This window comes from Brachycentrus maculatus, unplaced genomic scaffold, assembly GCF_059751285.1.
Source record: "Brachycentrus maculatus isolate JH-2025_06_01 unplaced genomic scaffold, ASM5975128v1 h1tg000320l, whole genome shotgun sequence".
Classification (NCBI taxonomy): Eukaryota; Metazoa; Arthropoda; class Insecta; order Trichoptera; family Brachycentridae; genus Brachycentrus; species Brachycentrus maculatus.
The window spans coordinates 202,301-219,570 of NW_028281069.1; the positions used below are offsets into that span (position 1 = coordinate 202,301).

The following is a 17,270-nucleotide window of genomic DNA, read 5'->3' on the forward strand; positions in this document are numbered from 1 at the left end:
TATATGTAACACAAGTCCTGAAGAGGAGAAGGTGGCCATGGTTGGGACATGTCCTTAGAATGCCAACTGAGAGCATTAACCCCTCATGTCTCCTCTTCCAAACCCGAGGATTCCGGCGTCCCGGAAGGCCGCTGACGACCATTCACCAACTATACTCAGCGGAACTTCGAGATGCCGAACTGACCTGGGAGGAAGCCAAGGAGATGATGCGTGACAGAGTGACTTGTAGACATCTTGTGTTGGCCTTATGCTCCAATGCTTCCTAGGGAGCTAAAATGAAAAGAAGAAGAAGAAGAATATGTAACATATGTGTAATATAATAGCAAATATAGAGCAGGACCTTGCTTCCATATTATTAATGATCAAGTCAGCATCGTATCAATTCTGTGAGGTGCCCTATGCATCACATAGATTCGGATAGGGGTCATAATATAAATATGTAGTTTACATGACTAGTTAAATAGGCACTTAAGAGCCATAAAAATCGATTCTAGAATCGGCGTAACCATGGAAACCGCCTTCAAAAACAACAAACAAATTTGATTCTTTGTTTGCACTAATTTGAGTCTTAAATAATGTTTAAATGATTATTGCTATTGAATTCTATATTCTGTTGATGTGAATAATTTCTTCGAATCATGTATGATGAAACTATCGATGTCTTGAATGCCTCCGAAGTGAAGAGTCCAAGTAATTCCGACCAGGAAGGGAGCGAGGTTTTAGAAAAATTGCCAAAAAAAAGACCTCTAGCTAAGCATGAAAGAACAATGGATATGTATGACGATTTAAGCGATTCTGATTCTCCAGAACCAGAACGTTTTATAAATGACCTCCCTTCAAGAAATAAGGTAAGAATGAAATAAAACAATGCTTTTTATTTTGAATGTCTGGCGGAAACTTTGTTAAACATTAAAAAAAAAGTATATTAGACTGACATTTCTTGGTGGAATTGCATTTTATATAATTCCAGCTTGTCTAAGTGATGGGTGCAATACTTAGTCAGCCATATTGCTCACTCCTTTCAAGAACATCATAAATAAAAAATTGTCAATTTTCAGTAGCGCATGTTTTCGGAATGCCCAGAAAATGTACTATATCCCAGCAAAAGCTTAATTAATAAACTTAATATTTACCCGCTACAGGGCAGAAAGTGTTGTTTTAGCATTTTTAAGAAAAGGTATTGTTTAATTATTTTTTTAAATACACTAAATATTTTTCAAATGGAGAAAAAAACCTTCAGGTTTTAACTAAAAAGATCTGTTGCACAGTAAAAAGTTCAATAAGCGGCATGATATTTATTTTTAATACATTTCATTATATATTGTAACTGCAGACAGTTGGTAGAATTCCATATTGAATTGTTGGGTAAAATATCCAAAATAAAACAAGGTTTTTGTTGGATTGAATTCTACATTTATTTATGTACATATATCTTAATACGTGACGCGTTTCGTCTTCTTATCAAACACTGACTCATTAAGACGAAACGCATCACATATTAAGATATTCATAAATAAATGTAGAATTGAATCCAACAAAAACCTTGTTTTATTTTGGATATATTACCCAACAGTTTTACATTTCATTAAATTCTAAAACATTAAAAACAATCTCCTGAAAACCAAGTTTTTCAATATTTGACGTTGTTGAAAGGAGTGACCGATATATTTTTTACAACTATAGTATTATATAATAAAATTAAAGTAATTAACCCTTTGAACCCTGAAGCGCTCATTATACAAGTACCCTAACCTGAGCTCCTGAGTAATTTTTGACCAAAAAATTATATTTTGACTACAAATGAAATTTCGAATCAAAATTAATCAAAATTAATCTGAGTTCATGTTCAAACAAGTTCTTCCCCCTCTCGAACTCGCGATGACGCGCAATTAGTCAAAAGTATCGTCTCGGTTTTTTCTTTGCAGGCCGGTATTCCAGGCCGTAGGGTATACAGTATGCGTTACTAAATAAAGCTGGTTTACCGGCCTTAAGGGTTCAAAGAGTTAACAATAAAAAGAAATAACGTAAATAAAGGCGAAAATTTGTGGAGAGATGTAGCTAGAAAATCAGCTCGCTGGAATTATGACAATGAAAACCAGTTCTTAGATGTCCCTACGGGTTAAAATTGCTGATTGGTTCACCCATACATAGTTCAAGCCACTTGATTTATCCTAAAACACTGTTTGCATAGATGGGTTTCGCTTCTTGATGCTTAGGTGCTTAAGGTGCAGACTGACCAGAGCATTTCGTAGTAATATCGCTCGTGTCGAGCATCACTGAGTATCTGAAACTATGGATGGAGCGCTCGGCTCGCTGTACTGACTGCCTGAATGCTCGCATCGTAACGTGTTACGTTACGACGAAATGTGAAGGTCAGTCTCCACCTTTATAGATATACAAAAATAAATATACCTACTTTAAAAAAAAAAACAGAATTGGATAATTTTTATTAATTTGTATTGAATAATTTAGCCTCCAGATAAGCCTCAAAACATCACAAGAATGACAGAAAAAAGACCGCCATTGTCCCAGCAAGTATCTCGAGAAAGGCATGAGTTAACTAAACAGAACAGTAAAAACAGCGATTCTTCAGATAATTCCGGTAAACTTATTAATCAACTTATTATCACGCTGCTTCTACAGGGGTAAGCAGAGAAACTAGAACGCCTTATACTCTGTCTTTGCAAACATTATTTGGCTCTTCCACATTTGTGCATCTCATCATAAGTGTATTGGAGTTGGCAAGTGCTATTTTTTTTTTTAATTGGTACTATAACAAAATTAAAAACATGCAATCTGGTAACTGACATTTGACTATTTTTTCAAAGCGTGTAATGTCATAAAATGACTGACCATATTTAACATTTATCTGTTGTTATTTTGTGCACTCAGAAACGGACAGCAATGATTTGGATGAATTAGGAGTGGGAAGAAACAGGGTCCGCGGAAGGACTAGCATGGTCATACCAGCCGAGGGGGCATACGATCCCCAGCAGTTCGTAGATCTCGATGTCAGCCCTGACATAGCCGAGATCTTTCAACACATTCTGAGGTACCCAAAGCGACATTCCTTTGATTTATTTACTCTACAACAGAAGAGTAAGAATAAGACAATGTTAACACATTTAGATGAGTATTTTTTACACCCGCGGACCGCTGGCGACGGGATTCGATAATTATGTATATATAGTTAAGAGATTGATTTATAATTTTCATATTTAAAAAAAAAAACTTAAGCTAGCTTATATTATACACTAATATAAACTATTATTTACACTTAATTAACATAATCTATATACATATATTTACATATCCTTACAGTAAACAAAACATTTATTTTTAAATTCTTTCAGACTCTTTTCATTCTTCATACATTCAGGCATCTCATGATACATTTTCAAACCCTTATATATACATTAAACAATTTTGTGACTCGGTTTTTTCAACAATGGCAGCCTTATTTTATCCTTATTTCTAGTAATATGTTCATGACAATTTGTTTAAAACTATTTTATCCTTAAAATATTTTGGTAATTTATCGTTAAAAAATTTATGCATAAAGATCAGCATATTAAATTTATGTCTCTTTTTTATAGATAACCAGTTTAGTTCTTCTCTTATTTTTTTCTATATTTTTATATCTGTTTTTCTTAAGAACTATTTTTATTGCTTTATCTAGTATAATTTCAAATGTATTTAAATTTCCTTCATTTGCCAAAAATAATATTGTTGAGCAATAATCTATATGTGGAAAAATGTAAAAACATTGGATAACTTTTTTTTTCTTGCTTTGAAATGAGGCCGGCGCAGAAGGTAAAAATACCCTTCCCGTCCTTAAGCATCAATCGACCGAACGGGTAGAAACACCTTTTCCATCCGAAGTCGTTTATTATTATTTTTAATTACAAAGCGGTCGCGTTGATCCAAACAAATCCAAAGTATATGAATGGATGGAAAAGATTATAGAAGTCTGGGTATTTACAGGGCTTTTGTCCTATTATAGCCTGGTTAAGTGATCACTTTATACATGCGCGTATGTATATGTCTATTTTTATGATTTTAACAGTCAGAATTACATTTGTCAATCCAACTTTGATTTATATTTGTCATTTTATTTTGCAGATATGCACCGCAAAAGATAGATATTGATTTCAAATTGAAGCCGTTCCTCCCTGACTATATTCCGGCAGTCGGAGACATTGATGCCTTTATAAAAGTGGTTACTCCGCAGTGTAATCTTGCAGGAGAAAGTTTGTCTCAGAAAACACTGGATAAAATTGGTGAACTAGGTAAGGAATTGAAATAGTGAGTCTTCTTTCCACCTTCATCTTGTTTCTCACTTTTAATTTTTACTTATTTAACTTTTGTTTTAACTTGTTTTTGTAAGTTTGTTGTATTTTCATATGATTGATAAAACACATTTAAATGATTTGTTTTGCACTGTATTTCATTTCATGTAATGTGTTTTTGATTATTTGTAAATTATGTTTCATTCTAGCATTTGTTTTTAAGTTCATCGGCAATTATTCATTCTAGGCCTCATCGTTCTTGATGAACCGTCACCAAATCAAAGTGATCCCGCACTTCTTCACTTGCAGTTAAGGGCAGCTACCAAATCCAATTCAGCAAAACAAACTATGGTACATTATGTTTTTTTTAAATGTTTATATCTTTCATTTTTAATTTGTAACTGAATTTCTTATTCATGTAGACTTGAAAATAAATAATAATAATATTCTAGGTTGTCAAAAAAATTGAGAATGCAGAAAAGAATGGGAAGGCTATTGAAAGGTGGATAAAAGATGTCAGCGAATTACATCAATCGAAGCCCCCACCAAATGTGCATTATACTAAGTAAGAAAAATAAATAAAAATGAACTGGAATTACAATTTTGTCCATCTCCATAGTGAAATGGTTGGCGTGTTTGGCAGTCCTGAGTTTAGTTATCAGGGGTGTTGAAATAAATATTAGCAATGTTCCTGAAGCGCAGGAATGACCTTGCTTTCATGCATTAAACAATGGAAACAATACTGCATTGATGCGATGCAGTGCTCTATGTACTATTAACGCATTGTTTGTGGGTGGTTTTTTCATCAACTCCTAACCTAATTATACTCAAGACAGTTTGCCACCCAACCCTCAGTATACTAATCACAAGTAATCGCAAACCTAATTACGATCTGTACAATGTTTTCTGGCTTCTCGTGCTCTACCAACAGTAAGCAAATGGAATGCATAAGCATTAAAAGCTTATAAAAGCTTCTGCTCTCTAACTGGTTTATATTTTTCTCCATCTTTGATTTTTTAGACCCATGCCAGATATAGACACACTGATGGAAGAGTGGCCAGAAGCAATGGAAAATAAGCTTAACGAAGTTGGGTTCCCTCCGGCAACCTTGGACTGTTCGTTGAGCCAATATGTGGACATAATTTGCAGCCTCTTTGATATTCCTACCAATCCTGAGCTGGGACTCAATGGAAAAGTTCAAGCATTACACGTCTTGTTTACCCTATACTCTGCAATCAAGAATTCACAATTATATAAGGATAGGCTAAAATCAGATAGTGCTCAGAGTTAAATTAAGCATAAGTTTATTATTTCTTAAATATTTGGATTGTGTGCTTTTTGTGCAATATTTGAGTTATAATTTTTTATTTACATAAGCATATCTTAATAAACTTTTGCTATTGTTTCACTTATTATTTATTTAAGGTATTAAATACTGAGCCACAATTCATGGTGTGAAGCTTATAAAAAAAAGTCCTTAGCAGATGTATGTATTTTATACAAAAATATAGTTAATGGACTACTTAGTTTACATTAAAAAAAAAACTGAGAATGAATTCATATAATTTTGATGAAGACACCACTTTTCTTATATATTTTACACCACCAAAAAAACCTTAATATGGTACATTTTATCTAATATATTTTTTACTTTTCTCATTAATAAATTACTAAAAAAAGAAATTGGTTTTATGATTTTTTTTCAAAAAACCAAGTCATGGATTTGGTTATAAAAGGGTAAGTATAAATAAAATGATTCCTCTACGACTTAATCGAATCCGCTTCCTATGTGGAGCATGTGGACTCCACAAACAGGCTCTTCTGTTAACTGCCAGCTGCCTTGCATTCTTCCTAGTCAGGTCCACATACCGAAGTTCAGATAAGAACTGCCTATGGATGTCAGCAGTGGACGTCCTGAGTGGCGAGAACCTGTCGTCTTGTAAAAGAGGCAAGGCCTAGCCTACTGAATCGGAATGATTATTTATTGGAAATATTATTTTACACTGGTCCTACTTACTTCTGAGTTTTATTTTTTGATGTAGCAACACTTGTAAATGTCAGTAACCTTTTTTATCTTTGCTTTTATCTCAGTTATCTTTGCGTTTTACGTTTTGTATTGAAATGTCAATTCTAGCTTCTCCTTCGTTTTACGGCACGGTCGCGAGTGTTACTGGTGCGTTGGCTGCTTTTAAAATATACAACAAAATGTCTTCGAAAATGTGCGACAAAAGTATTCGGCTTGATGGAAAGACTACTATTGTCACCGGCGCAAATACAGGTATGAGATATTTATAGAAAGTCGGCTTTAGTCAATGTCATTATTATTATGTAAACAAATCGGCAAGACTAAAATAATTTGTAAACAACCAAAATTCGATAATAGATAATAGATAGTTTAATGCAATGTACTGGTAATCGACACAACTATTTATGTATACCAATATTTCTTTTGATTTAAACCATTCAATTAGTCTTAAAACTCCCAAAACTATCTCTTAAATGTGAGTTCATTCATCCAAACGTATTTCAATTTATCTTTCTATTGACATAATGTGTCAATTTTATGGAAATATATTATTCATGTAAGATATTTTATCTCTGTTATTATATAACTACAATGAGTCAGCGATACATGGCTAACTCACACACTAATATTACCTAAGACAATTTTGGTAAACAATATAATTTTTGGATATTTCGGAAAATTTTATAAATATTTTAGGTATTTTCTATATCGAAATTGTAACAATTTTTGTATTATTTTGTTGACATCTCATCAAAGATGAAGAAGAATATGGAAGTCTGGGCATTTACGGGGCTGACGACCGTCATAGGCTGGTTTAAGTGATCACTTTACATACGTGTAACATTCACCAATTCTACCCATTATTGACAACCAAACTACTCAAATCCTTGGAAGTTCTATATATATGAACCAATTTAGAAACCTTGTTCTTGAATCACTAGAACTTCACTAGAGACATCTATTGGTGAGATGTAAAGAAGCTTTTTATTAAGCAGAAACTCTTATATTAGTATTTGGACACACTCAAAATGTTGGAAACAATTTTTGTATATCAGTAGCTCCATTAAATCATGAAATCACACAAAAAAATTATATTGCAGAAAAATAATATCCCTGATATATGATAACAGGATTGATCTTTCAGGTTTTTTTTTATCAAAAAACAATATAAAAAATTCGAATGATAATTTTGAATTTTTTAAGATATTTAATGAATTTTCATACAATAATAGTACAGTAAAAATTCCAAATTACGAAGTTGGTAAATTACAATAAAAATGTTTGAAATCCATAAAATTTGTAATTCGAATTTCTTAAAAAATTATGATTATGCTTGTAAATATAAAGTTCATGGGTAAAAATCGTTCATCGTATATTGTTCTCATATACGTAATAATAATAAAAATTTTGGATGATTTATATAGCGCCATTTTCGTAAAAACCTACCTCAAGGGCGCCTATACATGTGTAGGCGGGTAGCCACTACTACTACCAAGTTGGCAACACTGAACTATTGCTACTGCCAAGTTGGCAACCCGAGCGGATTCAACAAAAGCAGCCAACCGGAGCGCGGGGGCAAGATTCGCCTGTATCGCTGGGTTGTTAAAGGACGTATATTTTAGCTTCTTATTTAATTTAAAGTTCAATAATCTATTAGATAAATTATAATAAGTTAATATCAAATCGTAACCAAAGTGTAAGAATTTATTTCAATAAACAAACTGTAAGTACGCATTTCTTTTAAATATCCTGCTTTGGCTTCCCGCACAATACCCACGCACGAGGTACCTAAACATGTATGGATTTTGATATGAAAATGATAATGAGAGAAAATTAGTACAGTTTTACGTATATGAGAACAATATAACATAGCTACAATTTTTTTTACTGTATACATTAAGTGATATCTGAAATCAGAATTAGGGAAGACGAAAATCAGAATAGGCTCTGTAAAATAAAAATTCATTCAAACCTAAGGGTTAAGTCTTACTTATGGATAAGTCCGTACCCAATGGTGCATAGGGCACTACATCATACAAACGCAGTGTTAAAATAAAAATTAGTGCTCATTGCATAGAAGGCAAGATACTTAAAGAGTAGGTCCTCAAATTTTTATGATTAATGAACACATTTTTTATTGGGAGAACATTGGGAATTAAATATTTCAATAAACTCCCTACAGAAAAAAAAAAAGATATCAAAATTATTAGGAAAAAAATTAATGCCCATTACATGTAAATCTTTAAACAAATCTAAAATTGTCCGCCTCCGTAGTGTAATGGTCAGCACGCTCGGCTACCGTACTGGAGGTCCTGGGTTCGATTCCCGAGGGGGATCAAATAAATATGACTGATTTTCTTACTGTAATATTTATTCAATATTACCCTGGACTGGTACCTGAAGCGGAGCGCCGATCACCTTTCCTTCATGTGTAAACGAACAAGATAACACTGCGTTTATATGACGCAGTGCCCTATGCACCATTGGGGTGCGGATAAGGGTTTTTACTACATGTAAATCTTAAAAAATAAATATAAAATAAAACAAAAAGACCATTATACCATTAATCAAATAAAACAATAAACCTTGAGTGTAAGTCCCTCTCCAAGCACAAGAGCTCCGTCTATTTTTTGGAGAGGCACAGTGAAACTAACGTTATAAGTTTGCCATATCGCTAACTGCTTTCAAGAACGTCATAAATAAAAAATTGTCAATTTTCAGTTGTGCATGTTTTCGGAATGCCCAGAAAATGTACTATATCCCAGCAAAAGAGGCATATTTTTAACTTAATATTTACGCGCTACATGGTAGAAAATGTTGTTTTTGCATTTTGAAGAAAAGGTATTGTTAAATTATTTTTTTAAATATACTAAATATTTTTCAAATGGAGAAAAAACCTTTAGGTTTTACCTAAAATAATCTGTTGCATAGTTAAAAGTTCAATAAGTGGCATGATATTTATTTTAAAAGACATTGTGTTATATTTTTAAACTTTAAAAACGTTCTCCTGAAAAATCAAGTTTTTTGATTTATGACGTTCTTGAAAGGAGTGAGCGATATGTATAAATGTATAGAAATTGTATTAAAATTGTAACTATATAAAATAAAAATTAAAAAAAAGAAGTTCGTACTACGTACATTCAATTGCATTTTGTTCTTGTTTGTCTTTTCTAGGTATTGGGTATGAAGTGGCGAGAGATTTCGCTATACGCGGAGCCAAAGTAATAATCGCTTGCCGTGACACTACGAAGGGGGAAACAGCAAAAGAAACAATTGTAAAAGAGTCTGGAAATAATCAAGTGCTTGTAAGTAAAAATTTTGCATTATATGTATTCAATTTTTGTTTCATATTGAAAGATCAAACAGGATATTGTCTCAATACATTGTTTGCGGAAAACGCTTAAAGGGTCTTTTACATACTATTGGTACATAGCGGGAGACACTTATAAGTATTCATTTGCTTACTTTAGATATGGTAGAGCGCAAGAGACGCCAAAAATATTGTAGTGATCGGAATTGGGTTTGCGGTTATTTGTGATTAATATACGACCCTAAATATTAACCACTTAACAGTCGAATTTTGGCAAGAAAATTTGTCGATGCAGGTAATCATCACCAAATAACTTGAAACATGACTACCCGAACACTGCTCGGGTTAGTCAATAAAAACAAATACTTAAATAAATTTGCCTCGGGCAAATCAATACCACCAAGTTAGAATACGATTTGCCCGAGCAGCACTCGGACTCATCAATGTAATACAAACTCCTTGCAACATTTTGAGTTTGTCGAAATACTTGTTCACAAATCTGGATTATCTCCAATTACAGGAGTTATTTTCATATTATTTTTAGACATCTCATCAAAGATGAAGAAGAATATGGAAGTCTGGGCATTTACAAACTCCTTGCCCGAGTCACGTGAGGGATAAACTGGCAACTGGTTAATTAGGTTACCAGACTGGGTTATCCATCTGATTTCACATGATATAATGACTTTAGCTATCGGCATACTTCAATCTGCTTTTCATTTTTCATTAATATAAATTTTTATTCGATTCAACTGTCATTTCATAACATTAATCATGATTTACCGTTTAACCTCTTCATAAAATACCAGGTTAGATAGCGTGTGACCCCAAGGTCGGGGCGTAGTGATTATTTCTCAAATATTTCTAGATTATATCAGGATTTAGACTACCGACGCCGTCTATTGATGATACAACATAATTAAATCATTTATTTGGTAGTTACTTGATTTACTAACTGAACAATTGATGTTTTAAAATATCATTAATATCTTACTACTGGAGAGGTTATTAGGAGTTAGGATTTATTTTTATAGAAATGTCAAGATTTTTTTTTTGTTGCTTAGTAATTATTTTTAAATAGTATAGTATCTACAAGACGACCACACCTTGTAGGGCAAATTGTTTTTTTTTTCCACAAGTGATCTTTGTCCCTGAGCACGAAATTATTAAATTAAAAAAAAACTATTTAAAATTAACCATTTTTTTTGTTTGATGCATTAATGGTTATCTTTTTTTATATAACAGTTTACAGGAAAACACAAGTAATTTTATTGTTTAAAGGCAAGCTTTATCTCTCTGATGAATCTTTAGTATAGTTATATGATGCCTTATCAGCTGTTAGATAATTGTAATACTTGAACTAGAACATTGCTCACAGGACAACTCTTTTACTGAAATGTGATATCTATTACAAAATCATTTATTTCGATTATTGATCATATGATTAAGTACTTGTTTCCATAAAATAATAATTTCATTTGTTAGTGAAGCCGGGAAAAAATTTTACATTGAAAAAGAATTGGTTTTTTAAACACATTGTTTGCAGGAAATGTTTAAAAGCGTCATTTACATACTGTTATTAGAGAGCAGGAGGCGCTTAAAAGCGTTCTATTTGCTTACTTTTAGTAGAGCGCGAGATGCCAAAAAATATTGTATAAATTGTAATTGGGTTTGCGGTTACTTGTGATTAGTATAAGACCCTAATTAGAATACATACTGATTGGGCTTGGGTTTGATGACAAACCCATGTGATAACAATGTGTTAGTAGTCAATTTCTATAAATTCTAATAAAGTAGAATAAAATTTCAAACCATTATGCCTTAATAGAATTGATGTTTCAAATTCTGAATATTTTGTGCATTTTTTACAAACCTGTAGAATTTGATAATGGTGACAGTATATTATTGAAGCTCACAAGTTTACAGTTGAAGCCATGGAAATATTTATTTTGGAAATTAGACTCCACATTTCTTTCTCTGTTTTTTTTTTCTTTCTTCTCCGTCTTAGTCCTCATATCTGAGCGTTGTGGAAGCAATGACTCTTCTCCAGTTATCCTTTGACTGCGCTGCACGTAGTGCTCTGACCACCGAGGTGCCTGCTACTGCATTAACTTGATCGGTCCATCATGTGGGAGATCTTTCTCTCCAGGCCACCAATTACATCTAGTCGATCCAGGGTATCCTCATTACCACGCACAACGTGTCCAAAGAACTGAAGAATCCGTCATGTACAGATATTGGCCAGAGTCAAGCCATCCAAGTGTAGTTCCTGGCGAATGGACTCGTTTCTCTATTAAATTTTATTTCTTAACTGTAATCAGGCAGAGAGAGAGGTATGCTTGAACTTATTTTAAACGTTAATTAATTTATAATGTTTATTTTCAGGTAAAGAAAATAGATTTTGCATCCTTGAAATCAGTGCGGGAATTTGCCAAAGATGTTCTCGAGACGGAGAGTAAAATAAACATTTTAGTGAACAATGCGGGTGCTGCCGGATTGGGAAGTGCCAAATCAGAAGACGGGCTTCATCTTGGACTTCAAGTCAATCATTTTGGGCCTTTCCTGCTTACGAACCTGCTATTGGGTATGTATATATGACTAGCGCCCTTGAGGTAGTATTTTACGAAAGTGGCACTATATAAATTATCCAATATATATATTTTTTTTATAATACCCTCTTGTATCTAATATGAGGATCTGCATACTAGAGGTTCCGGGTACGATTCCCAAGGGGGGGTGAAAATAAATATTAGAGATTTTACACTCTAATACTTATTTAATATTACCCTGGACTGGTCCCAGAAGCGCAGGAGTAATCACCTTGCCTTCATTTAAGTAAGGATCAAGATAACGCTGCGCCAATATGATGCAGTGCCTTTTACACCATTGGGTGTGGATAAGGGTTAGATGACCATCTAAGCATTCACATTTCAGCAATTTCTAGCTGCTTTGAGTAATTGTTATAGAGGATTGCGGGTCTGACAATTTCTTGGTAGACTTTTCTCCTTAGCTTGGCTGGCATTTTCGGGTCACAAAAGACTCTCGTCACGGATCAGATCTTCATCATAACTAGCATATAAAATTCCTCTTCCTTACTATTGATGTCTGTTACATCTAGGCTTCCACGAATGCATGAACTCTATTTTATTTTAGCTTATTTTGAATAATTTTGTTTATATCTGTTATTTACCAGGACGTATCAGGGAATCAGCTCCAAGCAGGGTGGTGGTGGTATCCGCCATGGGTCACAAGTTCGCCAAGATAGATCTGGAGGATATCAACATGGAGAAGGGTGCCAAAGATACAGTGGTGTACTGCAACAGCAAGCTGTGCAATATCCTCATGGCAAACGAAATCGCCCGCAGACTAAAAGAAAAAGGTATGTTGAGTGTGACCAAATGGAATATCTGATCAGTTTTTTAATTTCTCCAGACAGAACAGGTGTACTGGCATGTGACAGTACGACTTGTTTGCATTACATAAGATAAACAACCGAACTGAGTTCGCCTTTTGCCACTCCACGCTTTTAATCACAATTTATTGGAAATTCTTCGATAAATGACCAAATTTATCTTTTAATTATTGTTTTTTTATTATTATAGTTAGACTTCTTTTATGTCAGTGATTCCCAAAGTATGAGCCCAATATTCCCAAAGGTGTCGCAAAATATTTAATTAAACAATTCACCAAATTTCTTGGATTTTCCAATTCTCAAAATAATTGTAAAAGAAACTTTAAAAAAGTTTTCCTGATGCATTAAGGGAGCCATGTAAAAATCTGGCGTGTTAAGAGATCTGCAAACCAAAAAAGATTGGGAACCTCTGTTTTATATTCTTTTTATATAAGGTTTAAGTTTTAAATTTCTTCTTATTTCTGCTTTGTTTTTTTGTTGTTGAACTGGATAACTTTTAAATTATGTGGACTAAAAAATTAAATAACCTGATAAATTTTTACTTCTATTTTTGTGAAAAAAAAACATTAACTGGTTAATTCAATTGTTCAGAACAACACGAAGATGAAATCATATGTCATGTAGATAACATTATTTATGATGACAGTTATATGAAACGGAACTACTTGATAAGATACTAAATATGCTTATTGATGAATTTATTTGATGATTTATCTATGTTATAACCCTGAAGGTTTTTATTTGTATAATTTTTTTTCTTGTAACAGGTGTCACGGCAAATTCAAACCACCCCGGAGTAGTGATGACTGAAATATTCAGGAATATTCCTGGATGGTTCCGGGTTCCACTCCACGGACTGATTAAACTTTTCTATAAGGTAATTTATTCTTGGATAAAAATAATTAAATAAGGTAAGAGTAAGAAAGTAGAGTACCGCACATTAAAAAAATGTTTTATGTTACTTAACTTTAGTTATTTTTATCATAATATATATGAAACTATGCAAAGAAGTCCACAGATGTCAGTATTAGTCTCATAAAAAAAAAATTAACCTAGCAGAAATTAAAAGTGCAAATGCATCATTTTGTATTGTTTATCTTATTTTTCCACTTATTTTACTGTTTTATTTTTTTTTAAGTTTTTGCATTTTTTTCTGCTTTAAAATTGTTACAATTAACTTCACACCATATATATATTGAATTATATTTTATTCCCACACATAGGCCCATGTGAGATTTTTTGGCACGTTTTAATCATATATAAATGAATGCATGTACAATGAAATGGAAAAATGTGAAATTGTATAAACAACAACATAATAAATAAATAAGCATCTCATCCATACTCCTCTGGCTCCGTAATTTTGTTTTGATGACATGGTTAGTCCATGTTTTCTGAGAGGTTTAAGCTATATAATAATACTAAATAATCTCTGGTTTAAGCAATGGATGATGCTCTGAAAAAAAAAAACAAACAAAAAACTTACTTTTAGGGCGCTTTGCACTACACGGAATTTTACTATCCAGCAGTCCGGTTATGGTAAAACGGATGATTGGCTTGTGCTTTTGTCCGTCTTTCTTCAGATCGGTGCGCTTGATCGGTGCGTGATCACGGTGCATGTAAATTCGATCACGCTAGACTGTCGTAGTCGCTTTTATTAAAAAAAAACGGACTGCTGGACGGTGAAATTCCATGTAGTGCACAAGTGCTCTTAGGAAAAAAAACTTTTTGCCAGAAATACAAACTTGATGTTTTTATTGCAGACGGCGGAAGAAGGTGCCCAGACCACCGTGTTCCTGGCTGTGTCTCCTGAAGTGGAGAATGTGTCCGGGGAGTACTTTGTGGACAGCAAGAAGGCTGTCATGTCGGATCAGGCCAAAGATGTAGAGTTTGCCAAGAAGATCTGGGACCTGAGTGAGGAGTGCGTCAAGCTGCAGCCCGATGAAAAGCACTATAACTGATAGTTCTGCGTTAAAAATATTTTGACCGTTTGATGGGTTTGGTAAAAATAACTATGGAATGATGTCACAACGCATTTGGTGACATCACACTCGTAAAATATCATTCATCAAACAAATCCTGGGCATTTTTTTTATTACTAGAAGCGATGCAAGAGACTTTTAACCTATTTGGCATCTCAGCATAGATGAAGAAGAATATGGAAGTCTAGGTATTTACAGGGCTTATGACCTATTCTGGGCTGGTTCGGCGACCACTTTACACACATGTAACATTTACCATTTTGAATTTTGGAACTCATATATCGCTCACTCCTTTCAACAACGTCATATATCAAAAAACTTGCTTTTTCAGGAGATCGTTTTAAAAGTTTAAGAATATAATAAAATGCATTAAAAATAAATATCAAGCCACTTATTAAACTTTTTACTGGGCAACAGATCTTTTTAGGCAAAACCTGAAGGTTTTTTTCTCCATTTAAAAAATATTTAGTATATTTAAAAAAATAATTAAACAATACCTTTTCTTCAAAATGCAAAAACAACACTTTCTGCCCTGTAGCGGGTAAGTATTAAGTTAAAAATATGCCTCTTTTGCTGGGATAAAGTACATTTTCTGGGCATTCCGAAAATATGTATAACTGAAAATTGACAATTTTCAATATATGACGTTGTTGAAAAAAGTGAGCAATATATCAACAATCTCATGAGTTCACAACAGCCATCTATGATTGGATTGAAAAGCTGAAAACATAAATTTGCCCGAGTCACGCTCAGGCTGTACTGAAAACTGCTCATTTCTCATTCAAATTCATTTCTCATCCACCATATTCTCCAGCTTGACCCTGCGTGACTTCTTTTAGTTTAAAAATGAAGTGTTGGTAAAAAATCGTCTAATAAGGATATCATCATCACATAAATATGTATTGGAATAACGACATTTGTTGTTGATGCAAACTACATATCACTCACTCCTTTCAAGAACGTCATAAATGAAAAACCTGATTTTTCAGGAGAATGTTTCTAAAGTTTAAAAATATAATGAAATGTATTCAAAATAAATATCAAGCCACTTATTGAACTTTTTACTGTGCAACAGATCTTTTGAGGTAAAACCTGAAGGTTTTTTTTCTCCATTTGAAAAATATTTAGTATTATTTTAAAAAATAATTAAACAATACCTTTTCTTCAAAATACAAAAACAACACTTTCTGCTCTGTAGTGGGTAAATATTAAGTTAAAAATATGCATCTTTTTCTGGGATATAGTACATTTTCTGGGCATTCTGAAAATATGCACAACTGAAAATTGACAATATTTGATTTATGACGTTCTTGAAAGGAGTGAGCGATATGTCTTTGGTGGGATTATCTAAAATTAATTTGAACTCCTTATCTCTGTTTGATTATCCATTTTTACCATACTTATCAAACGACCCATGAATACATATTATGTGATATATACTTGAATAGTTATATGTGTGTTACTCGCTCTTAATACGACAATAAGGTCTTATGGCCAGAATGATGCATCATAAAAAAACCAGGAAATATTTTTCGTTGTTATTGCTTTAAACAATACAAAGAAGATATATCGTTATACAAAAATTACTAGATTTGTTCAAAATTCCAAAATACTCAAATAACTCACGGAACAAAAAATAATATTATTTGTAAATAATATTACATATTAATATAATAATATATATTATTTATAATACATAATATATATTTATATATAATACAAATAATATTATTTATTGTTCAGGCGTAGGGTGTATTAAGGCGTTTGTGCACTATACGGAATTTTACCATCCGGCACTTCATTTACCATGATAAAATGGATGATTGGCTTGGATTGGCTCGTGCTTTCGTCTATCTTTCTTCGGCTAGATGCGCGTATAAATTCGATTTCGCTAAACTGTCGTAATCGATTATTTAAAAAAAACCGTACTGCCGGACGGTAAAATTCCATGTAGTGCACTTGCACTCTTAGGTTTTCTTCTGAATAAAAAATGGTTGGAGACAATTTATTGTGATTAATAAAATGATAATGAAAGTAGTAAATTCAGATCCATAGGTCTGGCAACCAACCGTTCGACTATGAGTATGAGAAAAAAATATTATATTTATGACAATTAGACATTTTATAATATTGTCATAAGGATATGAATTTAGCAACAGTTATGCTGCAAAAAGGGTTGCCAGTACCAAAAGTCAAAAATTCTTAATCAATTACTATAAGTACTTTTGCAATTGAATATAAAATTACCACT

At 32.9% G+C, this 17,270-nt stretch overlaps 2 protein-coding genes across 2 annotated transcripts; both read left to right on the forward strand.

Annotated features, from left to right (window-relative positions):
• The first annotated feature begins 588 nt into the window (after nucleotides 1-588).
• IFT46 (intraflagellar transport 46) lies at nucleotides 589-5,871 on the forward strand. Its single transcript, XM_088268340.1, has 7 exons — nucleotides 589-848; nucleotides 2,473-2,602; nucleotides 2,893-3,052; nucleotides 4,123-4,289; nucleotides 4,537-4,640; nucleotides 4,742-4,854; nucleotides 5,310-5,871. Exons 1-7 carry the CDS (start codon nucleotides 639-641, stop codon nucleotides 5,578-5,580), a joined length of 1,155 nt encoding a protein of 384 aa, XP_088124466.1. The 5' UTR covers nucleotides 589-638; the 3' UTR covers nucleotides 5,581-5,871.
• Nucleotides 5,872-6,394: 523 nt separating this feature from the next.
• LOC148304424 (retinol dehydrogenase 11-like) lies at nucleotides 6,395-16,602 on the forward strand. The gene is made up of 6 exons (XM_088268335.1): nucleotides 6,395-6,567; nucleotides 9,490-9,620; nucleotides 12,011-12,209; nucleotides 12,819-13,004; nucleotides 13,805-13,914; nucleotides 14,801-16,602. The coding sequence occupies exons 1-6, from the start codon at nucleotides 6,411-6,413 to the stop codon at nucleotides 14,996-14,998; spliced, it is 981 nt and encodes a 326-aa protein (XP_088124461.1). The 5' UTR covers nucleotides 6,395-6,410; the 3' UTR covers nucleotides 14,999-16,602.
• The last annotated feature ends 668 nt before the right edge of the window (nucleotides 16,603-17,270 follow it).